At 50.6% G+C, this 14093-nt stretch overlaps 2 protein-coding genes across 4 annotated transcripts; one reads left to right on the forward strand and one right to left on the reverse strand.

Moving 5' to 3' along the window:
- The first annotated feature begins 709 nt into the window (after nucleotides 1-709).
- Nucleotides 710-3096, forward strand: Naxe (NAD(P)HX epimerase). Of its 2 annotated transcripts, none has more exons than XM_004667286.2 (6): nucleotides 710-879; nucleotides 947-1055; nucleotides 1154-1264; nucleotides 1346-1459; nucleotides 2161-2305; nucleotides 2843-3096. In XM_004667286.2, the coding sequence occupies exons 1-6, from the start codon at nucleotides 710-712 to the stop codon at nucleotides 3043-3045; spliced, it is 852 nt and encodes a 283-aa protein (XP_004667343.1). In that variant the 3' UTR covers nucleotides 3046-3096. The 2 variants fall into 2 exon arrangements, with proteins under 2 accessions (XP_004667343.1, XP_044994301.1); XM_045138366.1 differs by having other exon boundaries at nucleotides 854-879; nucleotides 951-1055.
- A 466-nt stretch (nucleotides 3097-3562) lies between these two features.
- Nucleotides 3563-11987, reverse strand: Gpatch4 (G-patch domain containing 4). Of its 2 annotated transcripts, none has more exons than XM_045138837.1 (8): nucleotides 11912-11987; nucleotides 9254-9390; nucleotides 8809-8882; nucleotides 8625-8717; nucleotides 8443-8529; nucleotides 5407-5498; nucleotides 5160-5210; nucleotides 3563-4817 (listed from the first exon to the last, which is right to left on the reverse strand). In XM_045138837.1, exons 2-8 carry the CDS (start codon nucleotides 9330-9332, stop codon nucleotides 4076-4078), a joined length of 1218 nt encoding a protein of 405 aa, XP_044994772.1. In that variant the 5' UTR covers nucleotides 9333-9390; nucleotides 11912-11987; the 3' UTR covers nucleotides 3563-4075. The 2 variants fall into 2 exon arrangements, with proteins under 2 accessions (XP_044994772.1, XP_004667166.2); XM_004667109.2 differs by having other exon boundaries at nucleotides 11888-11930.
- Nucleotides 11988-14093: the final 2106 nt, after the last annotated feature.

The following is a 14093-nucleotide window of genomic DNA, read 5'->3' on the forward strand; positions in this document are numbered from 1 at the left end:
GCTCAACTTCCCAGAACCCATATAAGCCAGATGCTCATTCGTGGTGGTTCATGCATCTGGAGTTTGTTTGCAGGTCCAGAAGGCCCTGGCAGGTCTATTCTCTCCTTTCCTCCCTCTATCTCTAATAAATAAAAAAGTTTTTTAAATTACCAAAAAAAAAAAAGATTCTAGACCAATTCTGCACTCAATTGCTTCAGGGATGTATTAATTGATCCCCTTTAGGGAAGCAAACTGGAAGGTGTAGGTTTATACAAGTAAAGGAAGGCGCTTGGAGAGATGGCTTAGCGGTTAAGGTGCTCGCCTGCGAAGACCCAGGTTCAATTCCCCGGTACCCACTTAAGTCAGCTGTACATGGTGTCGCATGCATCTGAAGTTTGTTTGCTGTAGCTAGAGGCCCTGGTGCGCCCATTCTTTCTCTTTCTCTCAAATAAATAAACAATTTAAAAGCCGGGTGTGGTGGCGCACGCTTTGAATCCCGGAGTGATTCCAGTGAATTCCAGGTCAGCCTGGGCTAGAGAGAGACCTTAAAAACAAACAAAAAAGAAACCGTGAATTATGCGGCCGGGAGCAAAGCGCTTCTGTGCAGGCCGGAACGGAAGGCGCGGGGGACGCCCGTCCCGGATGGAACTCGGAACCCCACGCCGGTTGCAAAGGGCTGGGAGCGCTGCCTGCGCATGCGCGGGCGGGCCGATGGCGCGCTGAGGGCCGGATGTCGGGGCTGCGCGCGCTGCTGGGGCTCGGGCTGCTGGTGGCGGGCTCGCGCCTGCCGCGGGGCACAAGCCGGCCGGGCGTCTGCCGAGCAGCGGCAGCGGCGTGGTGGGGCGGCCTTCGCCCGAGCTCGGGGGGCAGCATGGCCGGCCCGGGAGTCAAGTACCTGAGGTACGTCCGCGCCCTGCCCGCCCCGTCCCGGGCGGCGCGCGGACGCTCAGGCCCGCCCTTCCCCCAGCCAGGAGGAGGCGCAGGCCGTGGACGCGGAGCTGTTCGACGAGTATCAGTTCAGCGTGGACCAACTCATGGAGCTGGCCGGGCTGAGCTGTGCCACAGCCATCGCCAAGGTCGGTGGCACGCCCCGGCTTTGGGAAGGGGCGAGTGGGCGGGCCCCCGGGCCTGACGCCCCCGGGCCTAGCGCTAGTGCCCGGCCCTTTGCCCCTAGGTGTACCCCCCCACGTCCATGTCCAAGAGCCCCCCTGCAGTCCTGGTCGTCTGCGGCCCCGGGAATAACGGAGGAGATGGCCTGGTGTGTGCCCGACACCTCAAACTCTTTGTGAGTAAGGGGCCGAGGCTCCGAGGAGGGCAGCAGGGCCCTGGGATCGGGGCGTTGATGACCCCGGCCCCTCTCTCGTAGGGCTACCAGCCAACCGTCTATTACCCCAAACGACCCAACAAACCACTCTTCACCCGGCTGGTGACTCAGTGTCAGAAAATGGACATCCCCTTCCTTGAAGAAATGCCCCCAGAGGTAAGCGGCTGCAGTTTGAGGCGGCCCTTCTCCCAGAGGCCCTGCTAGCCAGACTGAGCGCACCGGTCTGGCGCCTGCCACAAACGGTGCCCGAAGGGTGCCCTCTGGATAGAACTGTGCTCCTGAATCGCACCCAGTACAACCACCGCCCAAGTTCTCCCCTGCCGTCCTCCTAACGTGGAAAACCTGATCTGGCCCTCGGGGACTGGAGTGTGTTCTAAAGGTGGTTTTTGTTTTGCATTTGGCTTTATGTGGGTACTGGGGACTTGAACCCAGGTCAGCAGTGCCTTTAACCATTGAGCCATCTCCCCACTTCCACAAAAACCTGTATCTAAATTTTCTTTAGATACAGCGACTTAAGGGTGAAAACTTTGAGACAAAAAAGTTTAGTGTGTCCTATAGATGAAGATGTGGTGGTTTGTCCAGGGTCACAGGACTGAATGGAGGCAGAGCTGACTAGCATCAGTCCCGGTCTCAAGCTGCTTGACACAGTAGCCTCCGTGTCAGGCAGGCACTCAACGGAAAATGTTTGGATTCAGACTGGCCTGAATTAGGGTCTTCTTCCCCTTTGCTCTAGGCCTTAGGACGGCCCCTGAAGGCAGGTTCTATCGTGGCAGGTCTGTGGGCACAGGAGCAGGACTCCCTGGCTAAGACACTAGCTGGGCAAGCGTCCTGACCTTGCCTTTGCCCGCCCCCCACAGCCCGTGATTGACGGACTGTACGAGCTGGTGGTGGACGCCATCTTCGGCTTCAGCTTTAAGGGCGATGTTCGGGAGCCATTCCACAGCATCCTGAGTGTCCTGGGTGAACTCACTGTGCCCATTGCCAGCATCGACATTCCCTCAGGTGCTGGGACCCAAAACGTTGGGGGTGGCTTTACCTTGCCTCAAGGCTGGGGCCTGGGAGACCCGAGTGCTGAGCCACAGCACAGAGCAGGGCAGAAGGTTTTAGTGGCCGGGGAGGTGGCTCAGTGGAGAAAGCACTCGCCACCGATGCGTGAGGACTGGAGTGTAGACCAGCAGCACCAACGTAACCTCTCCCCGAGGGTAACCTCACCCCCTCTCAAGATCAAGGCAGGGCCAGGGTGTCCACAGCCAGCTGGCTAGCTCTGGGTGTGAGAGAGTTCTGCCTCAATAAAGTGGAGCGCGGAGGAAGACACCTGACATCAACATGCAAGTACAGTAACATTATGTGAATCTAGGAAGGTAGAAGGTGGCCTTCTAGGTGAGCAAAATTTAAGCCGGCCATATGGAGAAACTCAAGCTTAGTGGTAGGTAGAGTTGGTAGAATGACTAAGTGGGGGGCTCCTTTAGGACTAAAGCTAGGTGCTGAAGAGGACTGACCCATGGCCTCTTCTGTCCGTCCTTGATACTTTCTTTTCAGGATGGGATGTGGAGAAGGGAAGCTCTGGGGGGATCCAGCCAGACTTGCTCATCTCACTGACAGCACCCAAAAAGTCTGCCACTCAGTTTACCGGTCGCTACCATTACTTGGGAGGTCGTTTTGTACCACGAGCTCTGGAAGAGAAGTACAAACTGAACTTGCCATCCTACCCTGACACCGAGTGTGTCTACCGTCTGCACTGAGGGAGGCAGGTGGGCAAGTTTCAATAAAGACTTGGTACTTTCTCTCCCCAACCTGGAGTCCTAGTGCTTTTGTTATCGCTACTGGGTGGTGGGAGTGAGAGCAATACTGGCAAAGTTGGGCTGTCTGTGGCGGACACCAAGCAACTGTGAACAAGGGAACACAACTCAGCTGCCAAGTCAGGTGGGATGGCATCGCACAGGAGTTATTTCCTGACTGGGCACACAAGGAAGTGGATGACAATTCCACATAACACCAGTGTAGCAAGACTCCAAGATGTTAACAGAAGCAGTTTCTTTAAAGGTCTCCAAGGAACATCAACTAGGATTGTATTCAAGACTTTTCCAGGTTAGAAGAGATAGTGGTTGGGACTGAACTGTTGGCTTGAGCCTGAAGCTCTCATTTATTCACAATTGGGTGTAGAAGTGGGCAGCCTGTCAACCGAATCCTAGACCAGACACCTAAATTTATGTTCTTATGCTTTACAATATTTGAAAATCAAGACATTTCACGTAAGTCTACACTTTCAGCTGCTTTTTAATTTTTTTTGACAACTTCCGTAACTGTAAACAATATCCCATGGTGACTCCCTCCTCCCATTTTCCTCTTTGACACTCAACTCTCTTATCATATCCCCTCCTCCTCTCAATCAGTCTCCTACTTTGATGTTATGATGTTTTCCTGCTATTAGGATGGTCTTGTGTAGGGAGTGGCTGGCACTGTGAGGTCATGGGTCTCTGGGCCATCTTGTGTCTGGAGGAGCACGTTGCAAGGAGTCCTACCCTTCCTTTGGCTCTTACATTCATTCTTTCCGACTTTGAGCTGCTTTTGTCAGGAAAATTCCTTCAAGTACAGCTGTGTCCCTCTGCAGCCCCAGCACACTTTGTCCCTTCGCTGCTGGGCTTGTGGAGGCAGTTGGGCAGCCATAGGGAACCATGTCTACAGATGCTTCTCGGCAGTTTGGTGTGTTGTTCCAGAGCTGTTTCCTCCTCAGGAGGGCCTCCTCACAGGGGTCATGCCGAAGTCCCACCTTCAGTGCCTCTTTTGTTTCTTCTTTTTGGCTCTCTGGTCACTGTGGTCATCAGCTGTCTCCTCTGGGTGTGGCCTGCTTCTCTTCTTGCCATCATTCTCTACGTCCCAAGTCCTGTAGGCTTCACTGCTTATGTCCGAGGCTGCCGCCGCCTCATACTGTTTTTCCTTCTTGCTTTTTCTCCCTGCTCTTTCTGCTTTGGTTCGGCCATCCTTCCCTTCTTCCTCCTGTGTTTTTGAGTCCTTCTCACACTGCCACTTCTTGCCTCTACTGCAGGCGTCCATGCCTGCTCCGCTGTTGGTCTCCTTGGCCACCTCCTTGCCTTCTTCTCTACGACAGACCTCCATCTCCTCCTTTTTGTGGTGCCGCCTCTTCTTTTTCTTCTTCTGGGGAGACCTATCTGATTGCTGACTCGTCTTCAGTTCTCCTGCAGCCTCTTCCTCCTCACTTCCTAGAGCTTTCACTCTCTCATCTAAGGCTTGTTCTTGCCGCCTTTTCTTTTTGCTTTTCTTAAAGGTCTGGTCAAAGCATTCTAGGAAGTCTTCATCTGTATTCTTTTCATTTGCTATATCCTCTTCCTCCTCCTTATGCTTCTTTTTCTTTTTCTTTTTTTGAGGGGGCTTGCTCTCAGTCTGTGGTTCAGAGGCCTCTAGATCTTGGCCTTTGAGACGAGCCAGGAAAGCTTGTTCCTGTGCCTCCAGGCGAGCAAGCTTGGCCTTCATTGTGATTCCAACCCGGGCAGCCCTGCGACACATAGGATCTGTGTCAGCCAGCTTACTGAGAAACAGGCCTAATCTTAGGCCTGCAGGAAAGTTGAGGGGAGAGAAACCTGGCTCCAAGTATGGAGGGATCAATAGAAACTATTTCCCTGGGACAGAAGAATTGAAAGAGCTGGGCTTGGTAGCAACTCCTTTAATTTTAGCAATCTGGAGACCATCAAGATAGGAGGATCACTGTGAAAGTTTGAGGCCACCCTGAGTCTAGACAGAATTCAAAGTCTCGAGCAAGACCCTCCCCGTCAAAACCAAAAACAACTGGAAGGTCACACAGGCTGTCCTCAAACGCCCAGTAAGCTGCCCTACTTACTTGTGTGCTGTTCTCCCTTCACAAGCTCTGAGCAGCATCTCGTCGGTGAGGCTGTGGAGCAAGCACAGTTACACACACCTGGTGGGAAGGCCTGACTCCCGTCTGAACGCTTCTCCAGCAGTTTCTGTTCAAGATCTGCTTTTTGGAGTGCCAGGATACAAAGATTAATAAAATCAACTCCACCCCCTCCCTGAACCCAGGCCAGTGTTAGACTCCCCCCCCCACCCGCAGTGCAGTGAAGTCTCACATCTTTGCAGGCTTGGGTCCCTGGGTGTCACCATCACTGCAGCTCTCCAAGTCTTTGTTTGGCTTCTCTCTGCCAGAGTCTAGTGTGGCCATCTAGAAGGAGGGATCATGGGATATGTGGGGCCACTTCAAGTCCAGTACAAACTTCTTCCCTTGTGGAAGACACTACCCCCTGGAATTTATAGCTCAAAGCAGGAATCTGCCACCTTCACCTGTTCCAATGCAGACTTCAGGGCTTGGGGAGGAATTTCTAGGAAAGGCAGATGTGTAAGCCACATGTGGAAGACAAGAAACAGCAGGTGAAAGGGTGAAGGGAAAACAATGGCAGAAGGAAGCCCATGTGCAAAACCTATAGGTAGAGCTTAGTCAGTAAAGTGCTTGCTTTGCCAGCATAAAGTCCTGACTGGAGATGGCTTAGCAGTTAAGGAGTTTGCCTGCAAAACTTAAGGACCCACCAGGTTCAGTTCCCCAGTACCCATGTAAGCCAGACACACAGGGTGACACATGCATCTGCAGTTCATTTACAGTGGCTGGAGACCCTGGCATGCCCATTCTCCCTCTCTGCCTTTTTCTCTTTGTCTCTCTCAAATAAATAAAAATAAAATATTTTTTAAAACATTTTAGTTGGGCATGGTGTACACACCTTTAATCCCAGCACTCAGGAGGCAGAGGTGGGAGGATTGTATGAGTTTGAGGCCACCCTGAGAATACAGAGTGAATTCCAGGTCAGCCTGAACTAGAGTGAGACCCTACATTGAAAAACAAAACAAACAAACATATTATTTATTTGAGGAGAGAAAGAGGCAGAGAGAGAATGGGCATGCCAGGGCCTCCAGCCACTGTAAACAAACTCCAGATGCATGTGCCACCTTGTGCATCTGGCTTACATGGGTCCTGGAGAGTTGAACCGGGATCCTCTGGCTTTGCCTTAACTGCTAAGCCATCTCTCCAGCCCCCTAAAATATATATTTTTAAAAATCATTTTATTTATTAGATACAGAGGGAGAGAGAATGGGCATTCCAGGGCCTCTAGCCACTGCAAACAAACTCCAGATGCATGTGCCATGATGTGCAGCTGGCTAACGTGGGACCTGGAGAATTGAACCTAGGTCCTTAGGCTTCACAGACAAGTGCTTTAACTGCTAAGCCATCTCTCCAGCCCCCATTTTTTTTTTTAAGGACTTGAGTTCAATCCTCAGAACCTCTGTATTATATAAATAGATATAAATGTAAAGGTGACAAACACTTATAACCCCAGTATTGGAATGTCACTGCAGATCAAAGAGGTGCCAGTGACACAGTGGGACTTGAACCCTCTAGGGGCTGGTGATGGAGCTTCTTGTTAAGAGTGCTTGCCTAGCAGGCGCGAGGCCCTGGGTTTGAACCACATCAACCAGGCAGATGGCTCTCGTCACAGCACTCAGGAGATGGCGGTAGTTAGATGAGAAGCTCCAGGCCTCATCTGTCATCAGGCAGACAGAAGCTAAGGACTTGGAGAGCTGCAGCGACCATGACAACCAGGAACCCAAGCCTCCAAGATGCCAGACTTCACTTTAGTGCAGGTAGGAGGAGAGGCCTGGGGAACTTAAGAGAATGAATCACAGCTAATGCTTGAATGGGTTGGGGGCTGGGTACAAAAAGTGTCAGGTCTTAGATACACAAAGTGGCACATACATCTGGAGTTTGTCTACAATAGCAGCCCCTGGTGTACCCATACTCACTCACTCCCTCTCTCTCTCTCAAATGAGTAAATCATTATTATTATTTTGGTTTTTCAAGGTAGGGTTTCACTCTAGTCCAGGCTGACCTGGAATTCACTATGTAGTTTCAGGGTGGTCTGGAACTCAGTGATCCTCCTACCTCTGCCTCCCTAGTGCTGGGATTAAAGGTATGCATCACCATGCCTGGCTAAAAAATAATTTAAGTCTAGGTCTCAGACTAGGAATGATGGCACATACCTTTAATCCCAGTACTCAGGAAGCTGAGGTACACAGCCAACCAAAAATGAACTCCTACATAGAGAGTTTGAGGCCAACCTGAACTACATGAGATCCTGCCTTAAAAAACAAACAAAAGGGAAACCGGGCGTGGTGACGCACGCCTTTAATCCCAGCACTCAGGAGGCAGAGGTAGGAAGATCTCCGTGAGTTCAAGGCCACCCTGAGACTACAGAGTTAATTCCAGGTCAGCCTGGACCAGAGTGAGACCCTACCTCAAAAAACCAAAAACAAACAAACAAAAAAAAGGGGCCAGAGGGATGGCTTAGCGGTTAAGGCGTTGGCCTGCAAAGCCAAAGGACCCAGGTTCGATTCCCCAGGACCCATGTTAGCCAGATGCACAAGGGGGCGCACGTGTCTGGAGTTCATTTGTAGTGGCTGGAGACCTGGCACACCCATTCTTTCACTCTCGCTCCCTCTTTCTCTGTCAAATAAATAAAAAATAAAAATTTTAAAAAAACAAAAGAAAAGGAAACCTGGATACTTTGTGGAGGTCAGGACTGAACTGGGGATTCAGACTTGAGGTAAGCAGGCTGTAAAAGAGGCGACAAGGGTCTGAACTGAAATAGGTGACAAGAGATGTAGAGAAGTGGGAAAGATGTGTAAGACAGCATATAAAGCTTGAATGCATTACAGATCACCATTATCTGTTTCCTTCTCCAGTAACAGCTGAAGACCTGGGTTCTAGTCTTTTTGCCACTGTTAACCAGCTACAGGCTCTTCAGCAAGCCGCTTTGGGCCACATAGATGAAATAAACATATGAAATAGCCCAGGTAACCTGTCAATCAGGTTTCCTGTCTCCCAAGTCTTTTGAATTAGACACCGGCATTTTCCTCCCCTCACCCCCTTCAACAGCTCCTAGCTGATCAGCTGTGCCCTCCCTCCAACTTCCTAGAACTTCCATGGAACCTGTTGAGGGTCTGTGCTGTCTCGAAGCAAGGCCAGGCAGGATCTCAGTATGTCAGGGCAGTCCTGAAGTGGTATGGCACACAAGACCCAAGGGAGACCAGAAGGGCTCTCTCAACCCAGCCTCCAGTACCTTCACAAACTTCTGATACAGCAAATTGGGCTTGGGGCGGTCATGCTGGGCAGTCTCCTTAGAAAGGTGCCTGATCTGTACTCCATCCTGCAGGAAAGTGTCAGTGAGTGGGTGGTGTGCGTGTACTCCACCCCCAGCAGCCCAGGCCATCATGTTTCATGAGCTTCCTGTCCAGCTCCTACCTCCCCTGAGTCTACCACCAAGCTGGCTGCGGTCCTGTTGAAGAGGTCACTCCACCAGTGGTCTGTGAACTCCTTGGCAGGGTCGTGTCCCACCTGCAGGGGAATAATGGTGATGAGCTGAGTTCTGCGGACCTCCGCCCTTGTGGCTCCTCCTCCCACCCTGCCAACCGGCCTTCAGGCTTACGCCGTGAGTGTCTTGCTTCAGTGTCACCTTGAGGGCCTGGGTGATGCCATTCTCCTTCCGTCCCAGACCTTTGCCTGCGGAGAACAGTGAATGACTTTTAAGCTCACAACAGGTGCCTCAGGCACATGCCACTCCTTGCCATCCACACACACAGCACTGGCTATCCTCTGCCTTTGGGAAGCCCAACTGCATTCATTCTAGGACTGCTCCATGTAGTCCCTGAGCCTGATCTGCCTTCTCTCTCAGACCTTGTGAGAAACTTCAGTGAGAAACTGCTTCCCCAACCACTTCTCCTGTCATGACCCAAGAACAGGAATTTCTCTCGTTCTTTCCTTTCCAGCTATGTCCCAACAAGCATTCTGCAAATTTCTCTGTAAACCAGCCTCTCTGACCAAATGACCATGAGGCCACTGGGGATATGGAAGAGGCGCCAGGAGACAGAGACCTTGCGTCCATCCATGCTTCAGCAGCTGCTCCTCGGCAAACTTCATCCCACGACTCTTAGCCTCTGGCGTGATACTCATGGTGGGTGAGGAGGCTCCGTCCTCAAGCTCTCACCAGGGAAGGAGAGGTGGCATCACCCTTTTAAGAGAAGGAGAGGGAGAGGGAGGCAGCTCAGTTGGCAGGGGGCTTGCCTAGCATGCATGTCCTCAGGATGCTGAGGCAGGAGGAAGGATCATTGTGAGTTTGAGGCCAACCTGGGTTACAGTGTGAATTCTAGGTCAGTCTGGGCTAGAATGAGACCCTGCCCCAAAATACCAAAACCAGAGAAAAGAGATCTCTCTTGAACCTTGGGGAGAGAAACCAGGGGCCTGGTGTTAATAATGGGCTAGATATATAGAGAAGCTACCACACACCAAGCTGTGCTTAAACGTGGACTACTTCATTCAACTTCCCACCACACTTAGCTCACAAGTAAAGAAACAAACCCTTAACAAAGTTAGATGGCTTGCTGTATGTCACACGCTGTGTGAAGAATTCATACCAGGCCGCTTGTCTACAGTCTGCCCTCTGCACTAGATGACAGCACCTCTCTAGATATCCACCTTATAAGAACAAAGCTACGAGATGTCTGATCTGCTAGACAAGAGTATGTCAGCAAGCCTATATCCTGTACCTGTACCCCAACATTTGTTCTGGTCTCCTGTGATGGTGATCCTCCTACCTTGGCCTTCCAGGTGCTGGAATTAAGGGTGTGCACCATCACACCTGACCTCATTTATTATTTATTTATTTAGTTTGGTTTTTTTTTTTTGAAGTAGGATCTTTTAAAAAATATATATTATTTATTTATTTGAGAGAGAGAGAAAGAATGGGTGTGCCAGTGACTTCAGCCACTGCAAAAGAACTCCAGACACATGCACCACCTTGTGAGTCCTTTGTGGGTCTTTTGGCTTTGCAGGCAAGCAAACACCTTAACTGCTAAGCCATCCCTTCAACCCCTAGAGGTAGGATCTTGATCTAGCCCAGGCTGAATCCTGGAGTTCACTATGCAGTCTTAGGCTGGCCTTGAACTCACACCAAAATAATAATAATAAAAAAATAAACAGGGCTGGAGAGATGGCTTAGCGGTTAAGCACTTGCCTGTGAAGCCTAAGGACCCTGGTTCGAGGCTCGATTCCCCAGGACCCACGTTAGCCAGATACACAAGGGGGCACACGCGTCTGGAGTTCTTTGCAGTGGCTGGAAGCCCTGGCGTGCCCGTTCTTTCTCTCGCTCTCTGCCTCTTTCTCTCTCTGTCGTTCTCAAATAAATAAAAATAAACAAAAAAAAATTAAATAAACAACCAGGCTGTGGTGAATTTCTGCAATGTCAGCACTGACAGTGAGGAGAAGGAAGAGACAAGAGATGGCTCTCTGCCAGTGCAGCAAAAATAGCAGCAGAGCAAGATGTAGAGAGACCCTGCCTCGAATGAGGCGAACCAGCCAGGACAGACGGGAGAGTTGTCCTCTGACCTCTGCATGCACCATGCCATGCCCACAGCTGCACTCACACACAAACATAGACCCGCACACGAATAACAAAACATTTAAAAAAATACTTTCACTTCAGGTCTCTTAAATGTTCTTTATAAAGTCAGACACTCCTCTACACACAATATATTGGGTTAAAGAATGATGAGCCAGCTTAGGTACAAAGGGGAAAATGATTAAGGTTTCTCCTGTGAAGGAAGCCTGACTGATACCTTGAAAGCTAAAACAGAAAAACACTGGGTGGAAAATGGCCCTATCGTGCTTGTATTCCGTTATCAGGTAACACAGTAAAATGCAAACTGCGAGGCCACCTTATAACTGCTTCCTTTCAGAAGTTATTTCTGATCTGCCAAACCCCAGAATTCCACAACCACAATAATCATATTCCTCCATACTTGTAATTGCTTCACACAGATTTCATTGAATCTTGCCAACAACCCTATTAGGAAATGCTAGCATCCATAATGTACAAACAAGGAGTTAGACACTGACAGGTTTAGCTATGCGCCTAAACCAAGTAACTAGCAAACAAATCGACCCAGGACTGCTAAGCCAGACATTCTAGGAAGGGGTGTCCCTAACAGATTACGTTTTTCAGTCACTCCCGGCTGTTTGGGCTTTCTGCTACAACTTCCCACATTTTTTAAGTCTTTTATTAATTTTTACTTATTTATTTATGGGAGAAAGAGGGAAAAGAGAGAATGGGCACACCAGTGTCATCAGCCGCTGCAAACGAACTCCAAACGCATGCGGCAGCCTGTGCATCAGGCTTGACGTGGGTCCTGGAGAATCGAACCTGGGTCCTTTGTCTTTGCAGGCAAGCGCCTTAACCGCGAAGCCATCTCGGCAGCCCGTCTGCCCACATCTTAATCCTTTCCCACAGCAACTCAAAGCTGCACGCCCCGGAGGTCGGACACAAGCGCCAGACATTTAGGACTCGCTGAGCGACCCAAGCGGGGCTGCTGTTGACACTTGCGCAACGGACAGAGCTGGGGGCGGAAGCGGCCCACCAGGCCGGGCCTCGGGCTCCGCCGCCGCCGCCTTCTCCTCCTCCCGAGCTGGACCCCGGCCCGCCCGCCGCAGGGTCACCGGGGTAGGCCGCCCACCTGGCCTTCACGCCGGCCGCTTACCGTCACCGAGGGAGCCGCTCCGGGGAAGCGCGTGCCGCGGCGCAGCTGGGCGCCGCCATCTTGGCGGAAGTGCCGGTCAGGCCCCTCTAGGCGGCGGAAACCATAGACGCGCCCCGCCTGCCCGCCCTCCCCCGGAGGCCAACTCGCTGGTCGGCCTCGGCGGAAACGGCGGTGGCGTGAGCGCCGGCTCTCCGCGCCCCGCTTGGCTTCGGGCTCGGGCTCCCCGCCTGCGCGCGGCGGGTGCTCTGGGTCCCCCGAGCTAGTCCCCCAGCGCCGGGAAGAGGGACGACAGCCCCAAGCCTCCAGCGAGCGGTGTGGAAGGCCCAGGAGGAAGCTTCTAGGTGTTTAGGGAAGGGGCCTTGGCAGCCGGAACCCTGCTCTGCGCCCTGACCGTGGAGCCCGCTCTCCCTGGACCACCGCTTTTTAAATATTTGTATTGCCTTCGCCACTTTTTTGCATCTGTCTCAGAGAGAGAATGAGCTGAGGTAGGAGGATCACCATAAGTTTGAGGCCAGCCAGGGCTAGAGTGAGACCCTGCCACGAAACAAAAGAGCAAAACAGGGCTGGAGAAGTGGCTTATCAGTGAAGGCGCTTGCCTGCAAAGCCAAAAAGACCTAGGTTCGATTCCCCAGGACCCATTTAAGCCAGATGTGCGAGCTGGCGCATGTCTGGAGTATGTGTGCAGTGGCTGGGGGCCTTGGCACGCCCATTCTCTCTTTCTCTGTCACTCTCAGATAACAACAAAAAATTTAAAAAATTAAAATGTTTTTAAAATTAATTAATTCTTTAAATTTATATTTATTTATTTATTTATTTATTTATTTATTTATTTATTTATTAGACAGAGAAAGAGCGGGGGAGAGAGAATGGGCAAGCCAGGGCCTCCAGCCAGTGCAAACAAAGCCAGATGTGGTGGTGTATGCCTTTAATCCCAGCACTGAGACTACAGTGAATTCCAGGTCAGCCTGGGCTAGAGTGAAACCCTACCTCGAAACACCCCCCCCAAAATAATAATAATAATAAGAGGATATAAATAATTCATATGGAAACCTACTTTTTTAGGGCACTGGAGAGGTGGGCATCATGGTGAAGGGCTCCTGGCTTCCTGTGTGAGAGGGGGTGGGCACGGAGAATGGCATCTTTTTGTTTGTTTTTCAAGGTAGGGTCTCACTCTAGCCCAGGCTGACCTGGAATTCACTATGTAGTCTCAGGGTGGCCTTGAACTCATGGTGATCCTCCTACCTCTGCCTCCCAGTGCTGGAATTAAAAGCATGCGCCACCACGTCCGGCTCCCTCTTAGATTTTGATTAGCCCTCCCTCCACCTTTCCTTTACTCAATCTCTTCCCCAACCTCACTTAGGCCTTTTCACCCCCCTTAATCTATTCCTCTGCTTACATATATACAATACCATCTTAATAAGTACCCCCCTCCCTTCCTTTCTCCTTCCCTTTATATCTCCTTCCTAGCTTACTGGCATATGCTACTGAGTTTTCTTCCTACTCACACAGAAGTCCAGTCATTTGTAGCTAGGATCCACATGTGAGAGAGAACATGCAATTTTTGGCTTTCTGGGCCTGGGTTACCTCACTTAGTATAATCCTTTCCAGATCCATCCATTTTCCTGCAAAATTCATAACTTCCTTTTTCTTTACTGCTGAGTATAATGAGTACAATGTATAAATGTGCCACATCTTCATTATCCACTCATTAGTAGAGGGACATCTAGGCTGGTTCCATTTCCCAGCTATTATGAATAGAGCGGCAATAAACATGGTTGAGCAAGTATCTCTAAGGTAGTGAGATGAATCCTTAGGATATATGCCTAGGAGTGGTATGGCTGGGTCATATGGTAGATCTATTTTTAGCTGTCTCAGGAACTCCACACTGATTTCTACAATGGCTGGACCAGATGGCATTCCCACCAACAGTGTAGAAGGGTTCCTCTTTTTCCACATCCCCACTAACATTTATGATCATCTGTTTTCATGATGGTGGCCCAATCTGTCAGGAGTGAGATGGAATCTCAATGTACTTTTAGTCTACATTTCCCTGATGACTAGGGATGAACATTTTTTTTAGATGTTTATATGCCATTTGTGGTGGTGGTGGTGATGGTCCTGCTTCTGATTCTTCTTCTTTTTTTCTTTTTCTTTTTTGTGAGGTAGGGTCACACTCTAGTTC

Source organism: Jaculus jaculus, chromosome 19 (assembly GCF_020740685.1).
Source record: "Jaculus jaculus isolate mJacJac1 chromosome 19, mJacJac1.mat.Y.cur, whole genome shotgun sequence".
In the NCBI taxonomy this organism is placed as follows: Eukaryota; Metazoa; Chordata; class Mammalia; order Rodentia; family Dipodidae; genus Jaculus; species Jaculus jaculus.

Bases quoted from the DNA above. Each gene is read 5' to 3' on its own strand.
- Naxe (XM_004667286.2), top strand. From the start codon at position 710: ATGTCGGGGCTGCGCGCGCTGCTGGGGCTCGGGCTGCTGGTGGCGGGC. The intron at 880-946 runs GTACGTCCGCGC...CCCTTCCCCCAG, and splicing joins CCGGGAGTCAAGTACCTGAG to CCAGGAGGAGGCGCAGGCCG. The intron at 1,265-1,345 runs GTGAGTAAGGGG...CCTCTCTCGTAG, and splicing joins CCCGACACCTCAAACTCTTT to GGCTACCAGCCAACCGTCTA.
- Gpatch4 (XM_045138837.1), bottom strand. From the start codon at position 9,332: ATGAGTATCACGCCAGAGGCTAAGAGTCGTGGGATGAAGTTTGCCGAG. The intron at 8,883-9,253 runs GTCTCTGTCTCC...TGTTCTCCGCAG, and splicing joins GAAGCATGGATGGACGCAAG to GCAAAGGTCTGGGACGGAAG. The intron at 5,499-8,442 runs GTACTGGAGGCT...CCCTCCTTCTAG, and splicing joins TGTATCAGAAGTTTGTGAAG to ATGGCCACACTAGACTCTGG.